Source organism: Oncorhynchus keta, chromosome 13, assembly GCF_023373465.1.
Source record: "Oncorhynchus keta strain PuntledgeMale-10-30-2019 chromosome 13, Oket_V2, whole genome shotgun sequence".
NCBI lineage: Eukaryota > Metazoa > Chordata > Actinopteri > Salmoniformes > Salmonidae > Oncorhynchus > Oncorhynchus keta.
The window spans coordinates 5,604,707-5,628,315 of NC_068433.1; the positions used below are offsets into that span (position 1 = coordinate 5,604,707).

A 23,609-nucleotide genomic window follows, 5' to 3' on the forward strand; every position below is an offset into this window, starting at 1 on the left:
TTATGTATAAACCATGGAGGGCTGAGGAGTTTGAGTTATGTATAAAACATGGAGGGCTGTGGAGTTTGAGTTATGTATAAACCATGGAGGGCTGAGGAGTTTGGGTTATGTATAAACCATGGAGGGCTGAGGAGTTTGAGTTATGTATAAACCATGGAGGGCTGATGGAGTTTGGGTTATGTATAAACCATGGAGGGCTGTGGAGTTTGGGTTATGTATAAACCATGGAGGGCTGAGGAGTTTGGGTTATGTATAAACCATGGAGGGCTGTGGAGTTTGAGTTATGTATAAACCATGGAGGGCTGTGGAGTTTGGGTTATGTATAAACCATGGAGGGCTGAGGAGTTTGGGTTATGTATAAACCATGGAGGGCTGAGGAGTTTGGGTTATGTATAAACCATGGAGGGCTGTGGAGTTTGAGTTATGTATAAACCATGGAGGGCTGTGGAGTTTGGGTTATGTATAAACCATGGAGGGCTGTGGAGTTTGGGTTATGTATAAACCATGGAGGGCTGTGGAGTTTGGGTTATGTATAAACCATGGAGGGCTGTGGAGTTTGGGTTATGTATAAACCATGGAGGGCTGTGGAGTTTGGGTTATGTATAAACCATGGAGGGCTGTGGAGTTTGGGTTATGTATAAACCATGGAGGGCTGTGGAGTTTGGGTTATGTATAAACCATGGAGGGCTGAGGAGTTTGGGTTATGTATAAACCATGGAGGGCTGAGGAGTTTGGGTTATGTATAAACCATGGAGGGCTGTGGAGTTTGGGTTATGTATAAACCATGGAGGGCTGTGGAGTTTGGGTTATGTATAAACCATGGAGGGCTGTGGAGTTTGGGTTATGTATAAACCATGGAGGGCTGTGGAGTTTGGGTTATGTATAAACCATGGAGGGCTGTGGAGTTTGGGTTATGTATAAACCATGGAGGGCTGTGGAGTTTGGGTTATGTATAAACCATGGAGGGCTGTGGAGTTTGGGTTATGTATAAACCATGGAGGGCTGTGGAGTTTGGGTTATGTATAAACCATGGAGGGCTGTGGAGTTTGGGTTATGTATAAACCATGGAGGGCTGTGGAGTTTGGGTTATGTATAAACCATGGAGGGCTGTGGAGTTTGGGTTATGTATAAACCATGGAGGGCTGAGGAGTTTGGGTTATGTATAAACCATGGAGGGCTGAGGAGTTTGGGTTATGTATAAACCATGGAGGGCTGAGGAGTTTGGGTTATGTATAAACCATGGAGGGCTGTGGAGTTTGGGTTATGTATAAACCATGGAGGGCTGAGGAGTTTGGGTTATGTATAAACCATGGAGGGCTGAGGAGTTTGAGTTATGTATAAACCATGGAGGGCTGTGGAGTTTGGGTTATGTATAAACCATGGAGGGCTGAGGAGTTTGGGTTATGTATAAACCATGGAGGGCTGAGGAGTTTGGGTTATGTATAAACCATGGAGGGCTGTGGAGTTTGGGTTATGTATAAACCATGGAGGGCTGTGGAGTTTGGGTTATGTATAAACCATGGAGGGCTGTGGAGTTTGGGTTATGTATAAACCATGGAGGGCTGTGGAGTTTGGGTTATGTATAAACCATGGAGGGCTGTGGAGTTTGGGTTATGTATAAACCATGGAGGGCTGAGGAGTTTGAGTTATGTATAAACCATGGAGGGCTGAGGAGTTTGGGTTATGTATAAACCATGGAGGGCTGAGGAGTTTGGGTTATGTATAAACCATGGAGGGCTGTGGAGTTTGGGTTATGTATAAACCATGGAGGGCTGTGGAGTTTGGGTTATGTATAAACCATGGAGGGCTGTGGAGTTTGGGTTATGTATAAACCATGGAGGGCTGTGGAGTTTGGGTTATGTATAAACCATGGAGGGCTGTGGAGTTTGGGTTATGTATAAACCATGGATGGGGCTGTGGAGTTTGGGTTATGTATAAACCATGGAGGGCTGTGGAGTTTGAGTTATGTATAAACCATGGAGGGCTGTGGAGTTTGGGTTATGTATAAACCATGGAGGGCTGTGGAGTTTGGGTTATGTATAAACCATGGAGGGCTGTGGAGTTTGGGTTATGTATAAACCATGGAGGGCTGAGGAGTTTGGGTTATGTATAAAACCATGGAGGGCTGAGGAGTTTGGGTTATGTATAAACCATGGAGGGCTGGCTGAGGAGTTTGGGTTATGTATAAACCATGGAGGGCTGAGGAGTTTGGGTTATGTATAAACCATGGAGGGCTGAGGAGTTTGGGTTATGTATAAACCATGGAGGGCTGAGGAGTTTGGGTTATGTATAAACCATGGAGGGCTGTGGAGTTTGGGTTATGTATAAACCATGGAGGGCTGTGGAGTTTGGGTTATGTATAAACCATGGAGGGCTGTGGAGTTTGGGTTATGTATAAACCATGGAGGGCTGTGGAGTTTGGGTTATGTATAAACCATGGAGGGCTGAGGAGTTTGGGTTATGTATAAACCATGGAGGGCTGTGGAGTTTGGGTTATGTTATAAACCATGGAGGGCTGAGGAGTTTGGGTTATGTATAAACCATGGAGGGCTGAGGAGTTTGGGTTATGTATAAACCATGGAGGGCTGTGGAGTTTGGGTTATGTATAAACCATGGAGGGCTATAGTTTGGGTTATGCTATAAACCATGGAGGGCTGGGAGTTTGGGTTATGTATAAACCATGGAGGGCTGTGGAGTTTGGGTTATGTATAAACCATGGAAAGTTTCCATGTATAAACCATGGAGGGCTGAGGAGTTTGGGTTATGTATAAACCATGGAGGGCTGTGGAGTTTGGGTTATGTATAAACCATGGAGGGCTGGAGTTTGGGTTATGTATAAACCATGGAGGGCTGTGGAGTTTGGGTTATGTATAAACCATGGATGAGTTTGTTTGTATAAACCATGGAGGGCTGTGGAGTTTGGGTTATGTAAAAACCATGGAGGGCTGTGGAGTTTGGGTTATGTATAAACCATGGAGGGCTGTGGAGTTTATAGTTATGTATAAACCATGGAGGGCTGAGGAGTTTGGGTTATGTATAAACCATGGAGGGCCCAGGAGTTTGGGTTATGTATAAACCATGGAGGGCTGAGGAGTTTGGGTTATGTATAAACCATGGAGGGCTGTGGAGTTTGGGTTATGTATAAACCATGGAGGGCTGTGGAGTTTGGGTTATGTATAAACCATGGAGGGCTGCAAGGAGTTTGGGTTATGTATAAACCATGGAGGGCTGAGGAGTTTGGGTTATGTATAAACCATGGAGGGCTGTGGAGTTTGGGTTATGTATAAACCATGGAGGGCTGAGGAGTTTGGGTTATGTATAAACCATGGAGGGCTTGGAGTTTGGGTTATGTATAAACCATGGAGGGCTGTGGAGTTTGGGTTATGTATAAACCATGGAGGGCTGTGGAACATGGAGGGCTTGGAGTTTTATAAACCATGGAGGGCTGGAGTTTGGGTTATGTATAAACCATGGAGGCTGAGGAGTTTGGGTTATGTATAAACCATGGAGGGCTGTGGAGTTTGGGTTATGTATAAACCAGCCCATGTGGAGTTTGGGTTATGTATAAACCATGGAGGGCTGTGAGTTTGGGTTATGTATAAACCATGGAGGGCTGAGGAGTTTGGGTTATGTATAAACCATGGAATGGAGTTTGGGTTATGTATAAACCATGGAGGGCTGTGGAGTTTGGGTTATGTATAAACCATGGAGGGCTGAGGAGTTTGGGTTATGTATAAACCATGGAGGGCTGTGGAGTTTGGGTTATGTATAAACCATGGAGGGCTGTGGAGTTTGGGTTATGTATAAACCATGGAGGGCTGTGGAGTTTGGGTTATGTATAAACCATGGAGGGCTGTGGAGTTTGGGTTATGTATAAACCATGGAGGGCTGTGGAGTTTGAGTTATGTATAAACCATGGAGGGCTGTGGAGTTTGGGTTATGTATAAACCATGGAGGGCTGTGGAGTTTGGGTTATGTATAAACCATGGAGGGCTGAGGAGTTTGGGTTATGTATAAACCATGGAGGGATGAGGAGTTTGAGTTATGTATAAACCATGGAGGGCTGAGGAGTTTGAGTTATGTATAAACCATGGAGGGCTGAGGAGTTTGGGTTATGTATAAACCATGGAGGGCTGAGGAGTTTGAGTTATGTATAAACCATGGAGGGCTGAGGAGTTTGGGTTATGTATAAACCATGGAGGGCTGTGGAGTTTGGGTTATGTATAAACCATGGAGGGCTGAGGAGTTTGGGTTATGTATAAACCATGGAGGGCTGTGGAGTTTGGGTTATGTATAAACCATGGAGGGCTGTGGAGTTTGGGTTATGTATAAACCATGGAGGGCTGTGGAGTTTGGGTTATGTATAAACCATGGAGGGCTGAGGAGTTTGGGTTATGTATAAACCATGGAGGGCTGAGGAGTTTGGGTTATGTATAAACCATGGAGGGCTGTGGAGTTTGGGTTATGTATAAACCATGGAGGGCTGAGGAGTTTGGGTTATGTATAAACCATGGAGGGCTGAGGAGGACTGTGTAATTTAAGTTATCAGACTACATTTCTACATTTCACATCACTACTTACCGTTCTTTGTGCAGCTTCAAATGTCAAACAAAGTTGTAAATTGTTGCGCCTCCGTCTGTAATTTACTTCCCGCATGTTGCAATCCGTTTTTTGTTGATACAGCGTCATCTTTATATACGAAAATAATAATTTTGGGTATCATCGTTCCAAGGGCTCCATCTGAATTCACCCGCCGACGTTCCTCTGCACTGCCACGCACAATTTGATTGGCTGCTGTGCGATTTCAAACTGTAATCCGTTAAATGAAGAGGACAGGGAACACTTTTTTGTTAACAGCATCATTTTTAATATTTGGGCTTGGGGAGGGTATCAAGTCAGGTCAAGTCATAAGGCTCAAGTCCAAGTCAAGGCACAAGTCATTGGTGTTAAAGTCAAAGTCGAGTTGCAAGTCATCATGTTTGTAACTCAAGTCTGACTCGACTCCAAGTAATGTGACTCAAGTCTGACTCGACTCCAAGTAATGTGACTCAAGTCTGACTCGACTCCAAGTAATGTGACTCAAGTCCACAAGGACCATTGAAGAAATAATTAAGTGTTTAACAGAATGAAAACTACATTGATTTAAATTGTAGAACATTTTGCTCCAAAAGGGCCTTATTTAAATCAGTTATCCAGGTTTCACTGGTTAAGTCAAAATAGAAAATAAAATATTTCTCTCATTAGTTCATATCAGCAACAGAGTGATTACATGTTTTTGTTTATATCAGCAACAGAGTGAATCAACGTTTTAGTTCATATCAGCAACAGAGTGATTAAATGTTTTTAGTTCATATCAGCAACAGAGTGATTAAATGTTTTTAGTTCATATCAGCAACAGAGTGATTAAATGTTTTTAGTTCATATCAGCAACAGAGTGAATCAACGTTTTAGTTCATATCAGCAACAGAGTGATTACATGTTTTTAGTTCATATCAGCAACAGAGTGAATCAATGTTTTAGTTCATATCAGCAACAGAGTGATTAAATGTTTTTAGTTCATATCAGCAACAGAGTGATTCAATGTTTTTAGTTCATATCAGCAACAGAGTGAATCAACGTTTTAGTTCATATCAGCGACAGAGTGATTAAATGTTTTTAGTTCATATCAGCAACAGAGTGAATCAACGTTTTAGTTCATATCAGCAACAGAGTGATTAAATGTTTTTAGTTCATATCAGCAACAGAGTGATTACATGTTTTTAGTTCATATCAGCAACAGAGTGATTAAATGTTTTTAGTTCATATCAGCGACAGAGTGATTACATGCTTTTAGTTCATATCAGCGACAGAGTGATTACATGTTTTTAGTTCATATCAGCGACAGAGTGAATCAACGTTTTAGTTCATATCAGCAACAGAGTGATTAAATGTTTTTAGTTCATATCAGCAACAGAGTGATTAAATGTTTTTAGTTCATATCAGCAACAGAGCGAATCAAAAATAACCTTAAGTACATATTAAATCAAACATTATTTTTCATTGCATGGAACTAACATCGACTTATGACGGAAACCCATACACTTACACATTTTGATCGAATAGGCAGTAATTATATCACATCGTTGTGTTCAACTGCCACACATAGTGTATCTTATGTCAGCTTACAAGACTTGATTTCATTTTTGGACACTATTCAAATCATGGGTGGAATTGGGGTAGGGGTTGGAATGTGTGGGAAGTTCTCAAAGTGAAAATATGACTACACACACTATTTCGTTCTGCTGCTTGCCAGTGAGTGAAATAGTGTTTTTAGTGGGCGTTGCCACGGAGACTAATGTTGGCTTGACAGTAGCAGCGACAGAACCACCAGAAAGAATGCTGTGCAGAGGCTCGTCTTGCTGCTTATTCCACTTGAGGTCACAGCTGGGATGGAAAGAGAAAAGGGAAACATGCTCAAATGAAAATAGGAAGAGTGTTTGTTGCCCTGTAATGTGATTAGTGAGACAGCTGATTTGCTAAATACAACTGGAACGCAACTCATAAATGATTGATTAATGTAGAGATAATGGCATATGATAAAATGGTGAAGAAAATACAATAATTACATTTTTAGACAATGCAGTGGGGCAAACAAGTATTTAGTCAGCCACCAATACTTATTTTCCACCATATTTTGCTAATAAATTTATTAAAAATTCAACAATGTGTTTTTCTGGATTTTTCTATCTCATTTTGTCTGTCATAGTTGAAGTGTACCTATGATGAAAATTACAGGCCTCTCTCATCTTTTTAAGTGGGAGAACTTGCACAATTGGTGGCTGACTAAATACTTTTTTTTGCCCCACTGTATATTTATTTAACTTATAATAGAATACAAATAAATAAATAAATAAATATGTTAACCTGTGTCGTTGACTCTCAATGAGGTGGGGTCAATGTTGAAAGCTGTGATTTTTGGGGCGGCATTTATTAAAACAGTGCCAATCTCCCTGGAATTTGGGACGGAGGAGGATCTGAATGCTAAATTCATAGTATTGATGATGGATCCAGAGCTGGGAACAAATGAGAGATAAGATGTTAGATAGAAAGTGAGATCAATTTATATCAACATACAAAATGTAATGCAAAAAAAATAAATCACCTGAATTCTGTCACAGTCAAACTGTTGAAAGAGGTGAAAGCTGATCGATAGAAGGGATCAAGCTGGAAGACAAAACAAGAAACAGATGAAGTTTAAACAAACAACTTCCTGTTGAGTAAAAGCTGACTATGTGACTGTATTCTACCCCTTTCAATAGTACATTCACATCTTCATTCTTTTAAGAGGCTCACCTGAGTTTTAATCAGTAATGCTCGGGTTTGAAAGGCCTGAGAAGATTTGTTTGATAGGTCAGAGGTAAATGTCTCTCCGCTGGACCGGAACACCACAGTCACCTTAGTGAGTGCCACAACCGTAGTTTCAGTGGTTGTAGTTGTGATGATAGCAGTAGTGATGACAGGAGTAGCCGTTGTAGTTGTGTTGCTATTTGTGGTGGGCACTTTGAAGTCAAAAGAGCAGAAAAGTTACTGTACAAGCTAATGCTTTACACTGTCTGTTCTGTGTTTGATTTTTTGATTCTTCACTTAATTTTTTCTTTAAAATATTTATATTTTTGGGGCGTGGTTGCTCCAACTAGGTATTGCTTGTACTGCTTATTTGTTGTCTTGTATAGAAAATAAATAAAATAATTGTTCACAAAAATAGCTAGCTGCAGCAGTTCCATTCTCTCAGGTACCTGGGCTCTAACACTAACCTGGAGTAGGGTTCTGGCAGCACTTTGAATGACTGAGGGTTACTTTTTCTTTTTGTACCTTGTTTATTTTTGGACGTTTGGACACATCCCTGCCCCTCCCCCCAATTTGTCATAAAAAGTAGTGTAGTTCCAGTAGTTAGCTACACGGCAAGAAATGTAGTTAACTACTGAAAACACTAATTAGATATGAATTCGGTGCAACTACCACCAAGCTACTGCCAAATGTAGTTAAATTATTAGTTGAGCTACGTGTATATATGTAAGAATTAAATGTAACACTCTGATTTTATTCAACACTGGAGAAATTGCTGTGTATAATCGTTTTCGTTCACCCAACTTGGTTTACTCACCTTTAACAATGATGGTGGTAACATCCACAGAGAGGTTGCCAAAGGTAATGTTTGGATTGGCAACTGCTTCTTTCAGTGTATTGCTAATGTCAGTAACCTCAGGGACAGATTGAGTGGAGGTCTCATTGAACACCAGTTTGACCTCTGCCTTTGTTTTTGCATCCATACGGGAATGGAAAATAGGTCTGCAAAGGTCATAAAAGGTCATGAACAGTGGCATGCCAAAGGTTAAAAGAAAATAATAGAATATAATGGAATATTACGTGAATCCAAGAACAATCGTCCGGATGAAGAGGATCCCATATTTTGCTTTGTAGATCACATCAAACTGTAAGGAATGGTACAAACAGGAGACCATTTGAATGATTTAACACACACAAAAACATGTCTATATATTCCTATCCACATAGCTAAGCCCTAGTTATTTAAGATAGACATTGTATATTATTATTAATATAAATAGATCTGTAGTGATGGAGACTTATTGTCGCCTGATTAAAACAAATAAAATATGTACTTTAAAATATAGATTTTCCAACAATCGCCAAACATTATTGATGGTCATACACCCAATATGAACAAACTCTGAATTTCTAGGACTTACCACTGCAGTAATAGTTACTGCAAGTTCTTGGAATTGTGTACTTTGAGGGTCATTTAAAGCTTCTACAAACACTTGTTGCATGACGAAAGCCACCAGTGGAACAGGTTTAATATGTGCAGTTGTAGTTGTTGTTGTACTAGTTGTAGTAGTAGGTGTTGTAGTAGTGGTTGTTGCGTTGGTTGTTGTAGTTGGAGCTGTGCTGGTAGTTGTTGACAGTGGTGATGCTTTCCTTGACACTGTAATTGTGGGGGCCACATAGGTGGTGGTTGTAGTTGTGGGCCTAGTTGTAGGAACGGTAGCAGGAACAGTGACAGGTTCTCCAGTTGTTGTGGTGGTAGTACCAGCCACAGTGGTAGTAACAGAAGTTGTAGCAGGAACAATACTTGTAGCAGGAGCAGCTAAGTTCAAAAATAAATAGGACATTTACACATCTCTTTAAGGCTGTGTGGCAGTATAACACAGTCAGCGTAACAGATGGGAGTATAACATGATGCTCTTATATTGACAACTAAATCATTAAATGTTGGGCTTTAATGTAATGCACATCCTGCAGCCTGTAAACAGTCTTCTTGCACCTTTTCACATGAACCACTTCAACTGAAAAACATTTCTAAAGTATACAGTACATTTGGAAATTCAGACCCCTTGACTTTATCCCAGATTTTGTTACATTACAGCCGTATTCTGAAATGGATTAAATACTTTTTCCCCCCTCATCAATTTTCACAAAATATGCCATAATGACAACGCAAAAACAGGGTTTAAGAAAGCTCGATTTTGAGTCTCATAACTTCTCTAGGGTAGGGGGCAGCATTTGGAATTTTGGATGAATAGCGTGCCCAAATTAAACTGCCTTTTTCTGGCCCAGAAGATATGATATGCATATTGGATAGAACACACTCTAAAGTTTCCATAACTGTTAAAATAAAGTCTGTGAGTATAACAGAACTGATTTGGCAGGCGAAAACCTGAGAAAATAACATTCAGGAAGTAGGATTTGTTGTTGTTGTTGTAGTTTTCTATTCAATGCCATTACAGTATCCATTGACTTAGGACTCAAATTGCCGTTCCTATGCCTTCCACTAGATGTCATCAGTCTTTAGAAATGGTTTCAGGCTTGTATTCTGAAAAATGAGGGAGTAAAAGCAGTCTGAATGAGTGGACCCTGCCGTGTCACATAGTTTTTTCATGCGCGCGACCGAGAGAGTGCCTTTCTTGTTTACCTTTTATATTGGCAACGTTATTGTCCTGTTGAAATATTATCGATTATTCAGGCTAAAAACAACCTGAGGATTGAATATAAACATCGTTTGACATGTTTCTATGAACTTTACGGATGCAATTTTGATTTTTTTTGTCTGCCTGTTTTGACAGCGTTTGAGCCTGTGGATTACTGAAGAAAATGTGCGAACATAACGGAGGTTTTCAGATATAAAGAGAGACTCTATCGAACAAAAGGATCATTTATTGAATAAATTAATGTCTTCTGAGTGCAACCATATGACGATCATCAAAGGTAAGTGATTAATTTTATCTCTATTTCTGACTTGTGTAACTCTACTTTGTAATGTTTGTAATGATTTGTCTGCTGGGCTATGTTCTCAAATAATTGTAACGTATGCTTTCACCATAAAGCATTTTATAAATCTGACACCGTGGTTGGATTCACAAGAGGTTAATATTTTAACCTATGTAAAATAATTGTATCTTTTCTGAATTTTTATAATGAGTATTTCTGTATTTGAATTTGTCTCTCTGCAATCTCACTGGATGTTGGCTAGGTGGGACCCTAGAGAGGATAACAAAGCGTCTGTATAGTTATGTAAACAAGGTATTTCTGTTTATTTATTCTAATATATTTGCAAAATGTCTAAAAACAGTTTTCATTTAGTCATTATTCAGAAATAACACACATGGAATCATGTAGTATACAAAAAATGTGTTAAACAAATCAAAATGTATTATATATTTGAGATTCTTCAAAAAGCCATCCTTTGCCTTGATGACAGCTTTGCACACTTTGGACATTCTCTCAACCAGCTTCATGAGGTAGTCATCTGGAATGCATACTTAAAATTACATTTGTGGAATTTCTTTCGTTCTTAATTTATTTGAGCCAATCAGTTGTATTGTGACAAGGTTGTGGGAGTATTCAGAAGATAGCCCTTCTTGGTACAATACCAAGTCCATATTATTGGAAAGAACAGCTCAAATAAGCAAAGACAAACAGTCCATCATTACTAAAAGACATGAATGTCAGTTAATATGGAACAGTTCAAGAACTTTGAATGTTTCTTCAAGTGCTGTCGCAAAAACCATCAAGCGCTATGATGAAACTGGCTCTCATGAGGACCGCCACAGGAATGGAAGACCCAGAATTACCTCTGCTGCAGAGGATAAGTTCATTAGAGTTACCATTCTCAGAAATTGCAGCCCAAATAAGTGCTTCACAGAGTTCAAATAACAGACACATCTCAACATCAACTGTTGAGAGGAGACTGTGTGAATCAGGCCTTCATGGTTGAATTGTTGCAAAGAAACCACTACTAAAGAACACCAATAATAAGAAGAGACTTGCTTGGGCCAAGAAATGCATGCAATGCACGCTAGACCGGTGGAAATTTGTCCTTTGGTCTGGAGTCCAAAGTGGAGATTTTTGGTTCCAACCGCCGTGTCTTTGTGAGACGCGGTGTGAGTGAACAGATGATCTCCACTTGTGTATTTCCCACCGTAAAGCACGGAAGAGGAGGTGTTACAGTGTGGGTGTGCTTTGCTGGTGACACTGTCTGTGATTTATTTAGAATTCAAGGCACACTTAACCAGCATGGCTACCACAGCATTCTGCAGCGATACTCCATCCCATCTGGTTTGGGCTTAGTGGGACTATCATTTGATTTTCAACAGGACAATGACCCAATACACCTCCAGGCTGTGTAAGGGCTATTGTACCAAGAAGGAGAGTAATGGCGTGCTGCATCAGATGACCTGGCCTCCACAACCCCCCGACATCAATCAAAATTGAGATGGTTTGGGATGAGTCTGACCACAGAGTGAAGGAAAATCAGCCAACAAGTACTCAGCATACACGGGAACTCCTTCAAGACCGTTGGAAAAGCATTCCAGGTGAAGCTGGTTGAGAAAATGCCAAGAGTGTGCAAAACTCCTTGCTGTCCCCAGTCCACCTGGCCATGCTGCTGCTCCAGTTTCAACTACCTGAGCCCTAGGACCATGCCCCAGGACTACCTGACATGATGACTCCTTGCTGTCCCCAGTCCACCTGGCCATGCTGCTGCTCCAGTTTCAACTGTTCTGCCTTACTATTATTTGACCATGCTGGTCATTTATGAACATTTGAACATCTTGGCCATGTTCTGTTATAATCTCCACCCGGCACAGCCAGAAGAGGACTGGCCACCCCACATATGCTCTCTCTAATTCTCTCTTTCTTTCTCTCTCTCGGAGGACCTGAGCCCAAGGACCGTGCCCCAGGACGACCTGACATGATGACTCCTTGCTGTCCCCAGTCCACCTGACTGTGCTGCTGCTCCAGTTTCAATTGTTCTGCCTTATTATTATTTGACGATGCTGGTCATTTATGAACATTTGAACATCTTGGCCATGTTCTGTTATAATCTCCACCCGGCACAGCCAGAAGAGGACTGGCCACCCCACATAGCCTGGTTCCTCTCTAGGTTTCTTCCTAGGTTTTGGCCTTTCTAGGGAGTTTTTCCTAGCCACCGTGCTTCTACACCTGCATTGCTTGCTGTTTGGGGTTTTAGGCTGGGTTTCTGAACAGCACTTTGAGATATCAGCTGATGTACGAAGGGCTATATAAATACATTTGATTTGATTTGATTTGACAAGTCTCTTAAAGTGGCCAATCCATAGCCCTGACTTGAACCTTTTGAATATCTTTGGAGAGACCTTAAAATAGCTGTGCAACGACATTCCCCATTCAACCTGACAGAGCTTGAGAGGATCTGCAGAGAAGAATGGGAACAACCCGCCAAAAACAGGTGTGCAAAGCTTGTAGCATCATACCCAAGAAGACTCGAGGCTGTAATCACTGCCAAAGGTGCTTCAACAAAGTACTAAGTAAAGGGTCTGAATAGTTAGGGTATAAAAATGTAATATTTCAGTTGAGAATTTTTTATACATTTGCTAAAAAACAGTTTTTGCTTTGTCATTATTGGGGAGATTGATGACGGGGGAAAAAAACTTTAGAATGAGGAACGTAACAAAATATGGCAAAATTCAAGGGTTCTCAATAGTTTCCGAATGCACTGGATTAGCTGCATTAGAACGAGAAGAACTGTGATATTCTGATATAAAACACTCACATTAACAACATGTGTATTACAGAGCAGGCAAAACAACTGGAATGTTCGTAATTTGTTGTTGTTGTCGTCCTACCAGTGACGGGTGAAGGGAGTTCTCCAGTTGTTGTTGACCCAACAGTTACAGTTGAATTGGGTTCACCAGTAGATGCCGACACAACAGTGATGAATGTATTTGGAGCCGTTGTAATCGCTGTTGTCAATGCACCTGTTACGGTTGTAATGGGTATATCTGTAACCGTTACAGTCGACACACCAGTGATTGTGGTAGTGGGTTCACCAGATGTTGTCGACACAACAGTGATGGTTGTAGTGGGTTCACCAGATGTTGTCGACACAACAGTGATGGTTGTAGTGGGTTCACCAGATGTTGTCAATGGACCAGTAACGGTTGTTGTGGGTTCACTAGTAGTTGTCGATGCATCAATGACGGTTGTAGTGGGTTCACCAGTTGTCGTCAACACACCCATGACGATTGTAGTGGGTGCTGCAGTAACAGTAGCTGTTGTTGCATCACTTGTTGTCGACACACCAGTGATGGTTGTAGTGGGTTCAGCAGTTGTTGTCGACACAACAGGGATGGTCATAGTGGGTTCAGCAGTTGTTGTCGACACAACAGTGATGGTTGTAGTGGGTTCACCAGATGTTGTCAATGGACCAGTAACGGTTGTTGTGGGTTCACTAGTAGTTGTCGATGCATCAATGACGGTTGTAGTGGGTTCACCAGTTGTCGTCAACACACCCATGACGATTGTAGTGGGTGCTGCAGTAACAGTAGCTGTTGTTGCATCAGTTGTTGTCGACACACCAGTGATGGTTGTAGTGGGTTCAGCAGTTGTTGTCGACACACCAGTGATGGTTGTAGTGGGTTCAGCAGTTGTTGTCGACACACCAGTGACGGTTGTAGTGGGTTCAGCAGTTGTTGTCGACACACCAGTGATGGTTGTAGTGGGTTCAGCAGATGTTGTCGACACAACAGGGATGGTCGTAGTGGGTTCAGCAGTTATTGTCGACACAACAGTGATGGTTGTAGTGGGTTCACCAGATGTTGTCAATGGACCAGTAACGGTTGTTGTGGGTTCACTAGTAGTTGTCGATGCATCAATGACGGTTGTAGTGGGTTCACCAGTTGTCGTCAACACACCCATGACGATTGTAGTGGGTGCTGCAGTAACAGTAGCTGTTGTTGCATCACTTGTTGTCGACACACCAGTGATGGTTGTAGTGGGTTCAGCAGTTGTTGTCGACACTCCAGTGATGGTTGTAGTGGGTTCAGCAGTTGTTGTCGACACAACAGTGATGGTCGTAGTGGGTTCACCATTTGTTGTTGATGAATCAGTTTTGGTTGTCGTGGGTTCACCAGTTGTTGTCGACACACCTGTGATGCTTGTAGTAGTTGCTGCAGTAACAGTAGTTGTTGGTGCATCACTTGTTGTCGACACACCAGTGACGGTTGTAGTGGCTGCGACTGTAACCGTTGTTGTCGACACACCAGTGGCGGCTGTAGTTGGTGCCACTGTAACCATTGTTGTTGATGAATCAGTGAGAGTTGTAGTGGGTGCAGCTGTAGTAGTAGATGTTGATGCACCACTCATTGTCAACACACCAGTGACGGTTGTAGTGGGTTCACCAGTTGTAGTCAACACCCCAGTGATTGTTGTAGTGGGTTCACCAGTTGTTGTCAACACACCGGTGAGAGTTGTAGTAGTTGCTGCAGTAACTGTTGTGGATTCGTAACTTGTTGTCGACACACCAACAACGGCTGAAGAAGGTTCACCAGTTGTTGTTGATGTTCCAGTGACGTTTGTAGTGGGTTCAGCTGTAAACTTTGTTACCGACACACCGTTGACTGTTGTAGTGGATTCACTAGGTATTGTCAATGTTTCAGTGGGTTCACCAGTTGTTGTTGATGAATCAGTGATGGTTGTAGTGGGTTCAGAAGTTATTGTTGATGAATCAGTTATGGTTGTAGTGGGTTCATCTGTTGTTGTTGATGAATCAGTGATGGTTGTAGTGGGTTCAGAAGTTATTGTTGATGAATCAGTTATGGTTGTAGTGGGTTCATCTGTTGTTGTTGATGAATCAGTGATGGTTGTAGTGGGTTCAGAAGTTATTGTTGATGAATCAGTTATGGTTGTAGTGGGTTCACCTGTTGTTGTCGGTGCATCAATGACAGTTGCAGCGGGTTCGACTGTAACAGCAGTTGTTGATGCTCCACTCATTGTCGACACACTGGTGACGGATGTAGTGGGTTCACCAGTTCTTGTCGATAAGCCACTCGTTGTTATTGCACTGGTAAGAGTTTTTGTGGCTGCAGCTGTAACAGAAAAAGGAAACACGATCAAATGAAAATATGACGATTGTTTGTTGCCCTGTAATGTAATGACACATGATACAATGGTGTACAAAATGCATGGCGTACAAACTGTTCATTTACCAAATAATAGGATATAATAAATACATGTGTTTACCTGTGTTGTTGACCGTCACTGAGTTGGGGTCAATTTCCAAAGCTGTGATGTTTTGAGCAGCATTTATCAAAACAGTGCCAATCTCTGTGATATTAGGGACCGAGGGGGAGCTGAATGCTACATTTACAGTATTGATGATGGATCCAGAGCTGGGAACAAATGAGAGATAACATGTTAGATAGAAAGTGAGATGAATTTAAATCAACATACAACATGTAATGCAAAAAAATCACCTGAATTCTGTTACAGTCAAACTGTTGAAAGAGGTGAAAGCCGATCGATAGAAAGGTTCAAGCTGGAAGACAAAACAAGAAACAGATGAAGTTTAAACAAACAACTTCCTGTTGATTAAAAGCTGACTATGTGACTATATTCTACCCCTCTCGTTTGGACATTCACATCTTAATTCTTTTAGGAGGCTCACCTGAGTTATAATCAGTAATGCTCTTGTTTGAAAGGCCTGAGATGATGGGTTTGATAGATCAGAGGTAAATGTCTCTCCTCTGGACCTGAACACCACAGGAACCTAGTGATTGCAACAGCGGTAGTTGCAGTTGTCGTGACGATAGCAGTAGTGATGACAGGAGTAGCCGTTGTCGTTGTGGTGACATTTGATGCACTAGTGACGGTTGTTGTGGGTGCAGCTGTAGCCGTTGTTGCTGATGTACCAGTGACGGTTGTTGTGGGTGCAGCTGTAGCCATTGTTGCTGATGTACCAGTGACGGTTGTTGTGGGTGCAGCTGTAGCCGTTGTTGCTGATGTACCAGTGACGGTTGTTGCGGGTGCAGCTGTAGCCATTGTTGCTGATGTACCAGTGACGGTTGTTGTGGGTGCAGCTGTAGCCGTTGTTTCGGATGTACCAGTGACGGTTGTTGTGGGTGCAGCTGTAGCCATTGTTGCTGATGTACCAGTGACGGTTGTTGTGGGTGCAGCTGTAGCCATTGTTGCTGATGTACCAGTGACGGTTGTTGTGGGTGCAGCTGTAGCCTTTGTTGCTGATGTACCAGTGACGGTTGTTGTGGGTGCAGCTGTAGCCGTTGTTGCTGATGTACCAGTGACGGTTGTTGTGGGTGCAGCTGTAGCCGTTGTTGCTGATGTACCAGTGACGGTTGTTGTGGGTGCAGCTGTAGCCGTTGTTGCTGATGTACTAGTGACGGTTGTTGCGGGTGCAGCTGTAGCCATTGTTGCTGATGTACCAGTGACGGTTGTTGTGGGTGCAGCTGTAGCCGTTGTTGCTGATGTACCAGTGACGGTTGTTGCGGGTGCAGCTGTAGCCATTGTTGCTGATGTACCAGTGACGGATGTAGTGGGTGACGCTGTAACCATTTTTGTCAACACACTAGTGAATATTGTAGTGGGTTCACCAGTTGTTGTCAACACACTAGTGTCAGTTGTAGTGGGTTCACCAGTTGTTGTCAACCTACCAGTGTCAGTTGTAGTGGGTTCACCAGTTGTTGTCAACACACCAGTGTCAGTTGTAGTGAGTTCACCAGTTGTTGTCAACACACCAGTGTCAGTTGTAGTGGGTTCACCAGTTGTTGTCAACACACCAGTGTCAGTTGTAGTGGGTTCACCAGTTGTTTTTGTTGACTCAGCTGTAGTTGATGAATCAGTTACGGTTATAGTGGGTTCAGAAGTTGTTTTCGACCCACGAGTGACAGTTGTAGTGGGTTCACCAGTTGTTGTTGTTGATGCCCCAGTAACAGTTGTAGTGGGTTCACCAGTTGTTGTTGATGTATCAGTGATGGTTGTGGTGGGTTCACCAGTTGTTTTTGTTGACTCAGTGATGGTTGTGGTGGGTTCACCAGTTGTTTTTGTTGACTCAGTGATGGTTGTAGTGGGTTCACCAGTTGTTGTTGATGTATCAGTGATGGTTGTGGTGGGGTCACCAGTTGTTGTCGACACAGCAGTGACTGTTGTTGTGGGTTCACCAGTTGTTGTTGACACACCAATGATGGTTGGAGTGGGTTCACCAGTTGTTGTTGACACAACAGTGACTGTTGTTGTGGGTTCACCAGTTGTTGTCGACACATCAATGATGGTTGGAGTGGGTTCACCAGTTGGTGTTGATGTATCAGTGATGGTTGTAGTGGGTTCACCTGTTGTTGTTGATGTATCAGTGATGGTTGTAGTGGGTTCACCAGTTGTTGTTGATGTATCAGTGATGGTTGTAGTGGGTTCACCTGTTGTTGTTGATGTATCAGTTATGGTTGTAGTGGGTTCACCAGTTGTTGTTGTTGATGCCCCAGTAACAGTTGTAGTGGGTTCACCAGTTGTTGTTGATGTATCAGTGATGGTTGTAGTGGGTTCACCAGTTACTATCGACACATCAATGATGGTTGTAGTGGGTTCACCAGTTGTTGTTGATGTATCAGTGATGGTTGTAGTGGGTTCACCAGTTGTTGTCAACACATCAATGATGGTTGTAGTGGGTTCACCAGTTGTTGTTGATGTATCAATGATGGTTGTAGTGGGTTCACCAGTTGGTGTTGATGTATCAGTGATGGTTGTAGTGGGTTCACCAGTTACTATCGACACATCAATGATGGTTGAGTGGGTTCACCAGTTGGTGTTGATGTATCAGTGATGGTTGTAGTGGGTTCACCAGTTGTTGTTGATGTATCAGTGATGGTTGTAGTGGGTTCACCTGTTACTATCGACACATCAATGATGGTTGAGTGGGTTCACCAGTTGGTGTTGATGTATCAGTGATGGTTGTAGTGGGTTCACCAGTTGGTGTTGATGTATCAGTGATGGTTGTAGTGGGTTCACCAGTTACTATCGACACATCAATGATGGTTGGAGTGGGTTCACCAGTTGGTGTTGATGTATCAGTGATGGTTGTAGTGGGTTCACCAGTTGTTGTCGACACATCAATGATGGTTGTAGTGGGTTCACCAGTTGTTGTTGATGTATCAGTGATGGTTGTAGTGGGTTCACCAGTTGTTGTTGATGTATCAGTGATGGTTGTAGTGGGTTCACCAGTTACTATCGACACATCAATGATGGTTGTAGTGGGTTCACTAGTTACTATCGACACATCAATGATGGTTGTAGTGGGTTCACCAGTTGGTGTTGATGTATCAGTGATGGTTGTAGTGGGTTCACCAGTTACTATCGACACATCAATGATGGTTGGAGTGGGTTCACCTGTTGGTGTTGATGTATCAGTGATGGTTGGAGTGGGTTCACCTGTTGGTGTTGATGTATCAATGATGGTTGGAGTGGGTTCACCAGTTACTATCGACACATCAGTGATGGTTGTAGTGGGTTCACCAGTTGGTGTTGATGTATCAGTGATGGTTGTAGTGGGTTCACCAGTTGTTGTCGACACATCAATGATGGTTGTAGTGGGTTCACCAGTTGTTGTTGATGTATCAGTGATGGTTGTAGTGGGTTCACCAGTTACTATTGACACATCAATGATGGTTGGAGTGGGTTCACCAGTTGTTGTTGATGTATCAGTGATGGCTGGAGTGGGTTCACCAGTTGTTGTTGATGTATCAGTGATGGTTGTAGTGGGTTCACCAGTTGTTGTTGATGTATCAGTGATGGTTGTAGTGGGTTCACCAGTTGTTGTTGATGTATCAGTGATGGTTGTAGTGGGTTCACCAGTTGTTGTTGATGTATCAGTGATGGTTGTAGTGGGTTCACCAGTTACTATCGACACATCAATGATGGTTGGAGTGGGTTCACCAGTTGTTGTTGATGTATCAGTGATGGCTGGAGTGGGTTCACCAGTTGTTGTTGATGTATCAGTGATGGTTGTAGTGGGTTCACCAGTTGTTGTTGATGTATCAGTGATGGTTGTAGTGGGTTCACCAGTTGGTGTTGATGTATCAGTGATGGTTGTAGTGGGTTCACCAGTTGTTGTTGATGTATCAGTGATGGTTGTAGTGGGGTCACCAGTTACTATCGGCACATCAATGATGGTTGGAGTGGGTTCACCAGTTGGTGTTGATGTATCAGTGATGGTTGTCGTGGGTTCACCAGTTGTTGTCAACACATCAATGATGGTTGTAGTGGGTTGACCAGTTGTTCTCGGTGCATCAATGACAGTTGCAGCTGCATCTGTTTTTGTCGACAACACCAGTGATGGTTTTAGCGGTTTCACTGGCAGTAGTTGTTGCATCAGTGACACTTGTTGTGGGTTCACTCGTTGTTTTTGGTGAATCATTGACGGTTGTAGTATTTTCACCAGTGGTTCTGGATGACGCAAAAACGATTGTAATGGGTTCACCAGTTGTTCTGGATGGAACAGTGACATTTTTAGTGGGTTCACCGGTTGTTTTTGTTGACTCAGTGGTTTTAGTATGTTCACCAGTTGTTGTCGTTGACTCAGTGGTTTTAGTTGGTTCACCGGTTGTTTTTGTTGACTCAGTGGTTTTAGTGGGTTCACCAGTTGTTGTTGTTGACTCAGTGGTGGTTTTAGTATGTTCACCAGTTGTTGTCGTTGACTCAGTGGTTTTAGTGAGTTCACCAGTTGTCGTTGAATCAGTGGTGGTTTTAGTGGGTTCACCAGTTGTTGTTGATGACTCAGTGGTGGTTTTAGTATGTTCACCAGTTGTTGTCGTTGACTCAGTGGTTTTAGTGGGTTCACCAGTTGTCGTTGAATCAGTGGTGGTTTTAGTATGTTCACCAGTTGTTTTTGTTGACTCAGTGGTGGTTTTAGTATGTTCACCAGTTGTTGTCGTTGAATCGGTGACGGCTGTAGCGGTTCACCAGTTTTGTCATTGCATCAATGACCATTTTATTTGGTTCACCAGTTGTTTTTGATAACTCGGTGATGGTTGTAGTGGCTGTGGCTTTAACAATAGTTGGTGATGCACCGTTGATGGTTGTAGTGGGTTCACCAGTTGTTGTTGATGTATCAGTGATGGTTGTAGTGGGTTCACCAGTTGTTGTTGATGAATCAGTTATGGTTGTAGTGGGTTCATCTGTTGTTGTTGATGAATCAGTGATGGTTGTAGTGGGTTCAGAAGTTATTGTTGATGAATCAGTTATGGTTGTAGTGGGTTCACCTGTTGTTGTCGGTGCATCAATGACAGTTGCAGCGGGTTCGACTGTAACAGCAGTTGTTGATGCTCCACTCATTGTCGACACACTGGTGACGGATGTAGTGGGTTCACCAGTTCTTGTCGATAAGCCACTCGTTGTTATTGCACTGGTAAGAGTTTTTGTGGCTGCAGCTGTAACAGAAAAAGGAAACACGATCAAATGAAAATATGACGAGTGTTTGTTGCCCTGTAATGTAATGACACATGATACAATGGTGTACAAAATGCATGGCGTACAAACTGTTAATTTACCAAATAATAGGATATAATAAATACATGTGTTTACCTGTGTTGTTGACCGTCACTGAGTTGGGGTCAATTTCCAAAGCTGTGATGTTTTGAGCAGCATTTATCAAAACAGTACCAATCTCTGTGATATTAGGGACCGAGGGGGAGCTGAATGCTACATTTACAGTATTGATGATGGATCCAGAGCTGGGAACAAATGAGAGATAACATGTTAGATAGAAAGTGAGATCAATTTCAATCAACATACAACATGTAATGCAAAAAAATCACCTGAATTCTGTTACAGTCAAACTGTTGAAAGAGGTGAAAGCCGATCGATAGAAAGGTTCAAGCTGGAAGACAAAACAAGAAACAGATGAAGTTTAAACAAACAACTTCCTGTTGATTAAAAGCTGACTATGTGACTATATTCTACCCCTCTCGTTTGGACATTCACATCTTAATTCTTTTAGGAGGCTCACCTGAGTTATAATCAGTAATGCTCTTGTTTGAAAGGCCTGAGATGATGGGTTTGATAGATCAGAGGTAAATGTCTCTCCTCTGGACCTGAACACCACAGGAACCTAGTGATTGCAACAGCGGTAGTTGCAGTTGTCGTGACGATAGCAGTAGTGATGACAGGAGTAGCCGTTGTCGTTGTGGTGACATTTGATGCACTAGTGACGGTTGTTGTGGGTGCAGCTGTAGCCGTTGTTGCTGATGTACCAGTGACGGTTGTTGTGGGTGCAGCTGTAGCCGTTGTTGCTGATGTACCAGTGACGGTTGTTGTGGGTGCAGCTGTAGCCGTTGTTGCTGATGTACCAGTGACGGTTGTTGTGGGTGCAGCTGTAGCCGTTGTTGCTGATGTACCAGTGACGGATGTAGTGGGTGACGCTGTAACCATTTTTGTCAACACACTAGTGAATATTGTAGTGGGTTCACCAGTTGTTGTCAACACACCAGTGTCAGTTGTAGTGGGTTCACCAGTTGTTGTCAACACACCAGTGTCAGTTGTAGTGAGTTCACCAGTTGTTGTCAACACACCAGTGTCAGTTGTAGTGGGTTCACCAGTTGTTGTCAACACACCAGTGTCAGTTGTAGTGAGTTCACCAGTTGTTGTCAACACACCAGTGTCAGTTGTAGTGGGTTCACCAGTTGTTGTCAACACACCAGTGTCAGTTGTAGTGGGTTCACCAGTTGTTGTCAACACACCAGTGTCAGTTGTAGTGGGTTCACCAGTTGTTGTTGTTGATGCCCCAGTAACAGTTGTAGTGGGTTCACCAGTTGTTTTTGTTGACTCAGTGATGGTTGTGGTGGGGTCACCAGTTGTTGTCGACACAGCAGTGACTGTTGTTGTGGGTTCACCAGTTGTTGTTGACACACCAATGATGGTTGGAGTGGGTTCACCAGTTGTTGTTGACACAACAGTGACTGTTGTTGTGGGTTCACCAGTTGTTGTCAACACACCAGTGTCAGTTGTAGTGGGTTCACCAGTTGTTGTCAACACACCAGTGTCAGTTGTAGTGAGTTCACCAGTTGTTGTCAACACACCAGTGTCAGTTGTAGTGGGTTCACCAGTTGTTGTTGATGTATCAGTGATGGTTGTAGTGGGTTCACCAGTTGTTGTTGATGTATCAGTGATGGTTGTAGTAGGTTCACTAGTTACTATCGACACATCAGTGATGGTTGGAGTGGGTTCACCAGTTGGTGTTGATGTATCAGTGATGGTTGTAGTGGGTTCACTAGTTACTATCGACACATCAATGATGGTTGGAGTGGGTTCACCAGTTGTTGTTGATGTATCAGTGATGGTTGTAGTGGGTTCACCAGTTACTATCGACACATCAATGATGGTTGTAGTGGGTTCACCAGTTACTATCGACACATCAATGATGGTTGTAGTGGGTTCACCAGTTGTTGTTGATGTATCAGTGATGGTTGTAGTGGGTTCACCAGTTGCTATCGACACATCAATGATGGTTGGAGTGGGTTCACCAGTTGGTGTTGATGTATCAGTGATGGTTGTAGTGGGTTCACCAGTTGTTGTTGATGTATCAGTGATGGTTGTAGTGGGTTCACCAGTTGTTGTTGATGTATCAGTGATGGTTGTAGTGGGTTCACCAGTTGCTATCGACACATCAATGATGGTTGGAGTGGGTTCACCAGTTGGTGTTGATGTATCAGTGATGGTTGTAGTGGGTTCACCAGTTGTTGTTGATGTATCAGTGATGGTTGTAGTGGGTTCACCAGTTACTATCGACACATCAATGATGGTTGGAGTGGGTTCACCAGTTGGTGTTGATGTATCAGTGATGGTTGTAGTGGGTTCACCAGTTACTATCGACACATCAATGATGGTTGGAGTGGGTTCACCAGTTGTTGTTGATGTATCAGTGATGGTTGTAGTGGGTTCACCAGTTACTATCGACACATCAATGATGGTTGGAGTGGGTTCACCAGTTGTTGTTGATGTATCAGTGATGGTTGTAGTGGGTTCACCAGTTACTATCGACACATCAATGATGGTTGTAGTGGGTTCACCAGTTGTTGTTGATGTATCAGTGATGGTTGTAGTGGGTTCACCAGTTGTTGTCGACACATCAGTGACTGTTGTTGTGGGTTCACCAGTTGTTGTCAACACATCAATGATGGTCGGAGTGGGTTCACCAGTTGTTGTTGATGTATCAGTGATGGTTGTAGTGGGTTCACTAGTTACTATCGACACATCAATGATGGTTGGAGTGGGTTCACCAGTTGTTGTTGATGTAT

At 42.6% G+C, this 23,609-nt stretch overlaps 1 protein-coding gene across 50 annotated transcripts; it reads right to left on the bottom strand.

Moving 5' to 3' along the window:
• Positions 1-4,843: 4,843 nt before the first annotated feature.
• On the bottom strand, positions 4,844-22,983 carry LOC118382147 (mucin-5AC-like). 50 transcript variants are annotated; one of them, XM_052459226.1, is made up of 14 exons: positions 22,878-22,983; positions 18,664-18,705; positions 17,018-17,654; positions 15,980-16,975; positions 15,789-15,850; positions 15,556-15,704; positions 15,234-15,401; positions 8,748-9,145; positions 8,407-8,471; positions 8,144-8,328; positions 7,333-7,538; positions 7,142-7,203; positions 6,904-7,052; positions 4,844-6,423 (listed from the first exon to the last, which is right to left on the bottom strand). In XM_052459226.1, the coding sequence occupies exons 7-14, from the start codon at positions 15,304-15,306 to the stop codon at positions 6,332-6,334; spliced, it is 1,230 nt and encodes a 409-aa protein (XP_052315186.1). In that variant the 5' UTR covers positions 15,307-15,401; positions 15,556-15,704; positions 15,789-15,850; positions 15,980-16,975; positions 17,018-17,654; positions 18,664-18,705; positions 22,878-22,983; the 3' UTR covers positions 4,844-6,331. The 50 variants fall into 50 exon arrangements, 42 of the variants coding, with proteins under 42 accessions (XP_052315186.1, XP_052315163.1, XP_052315165.1 ...); XM_052459203.1 differs by lacking the exon at positions 22,878-22,983 and adding an exon at positions 22,542-22,556 and having other exon boundaries at positions 17,018-17,738; XM_052459205.1 differs by lacking the exon at positions 22,878-22,983 and adding an exon at positions 22,416-22,431 and having other exon boundaries at positions 17,018-17,738.
• Between the last annotated feature and the right edge of the window lie 626 nt (positions 22,984-23,609).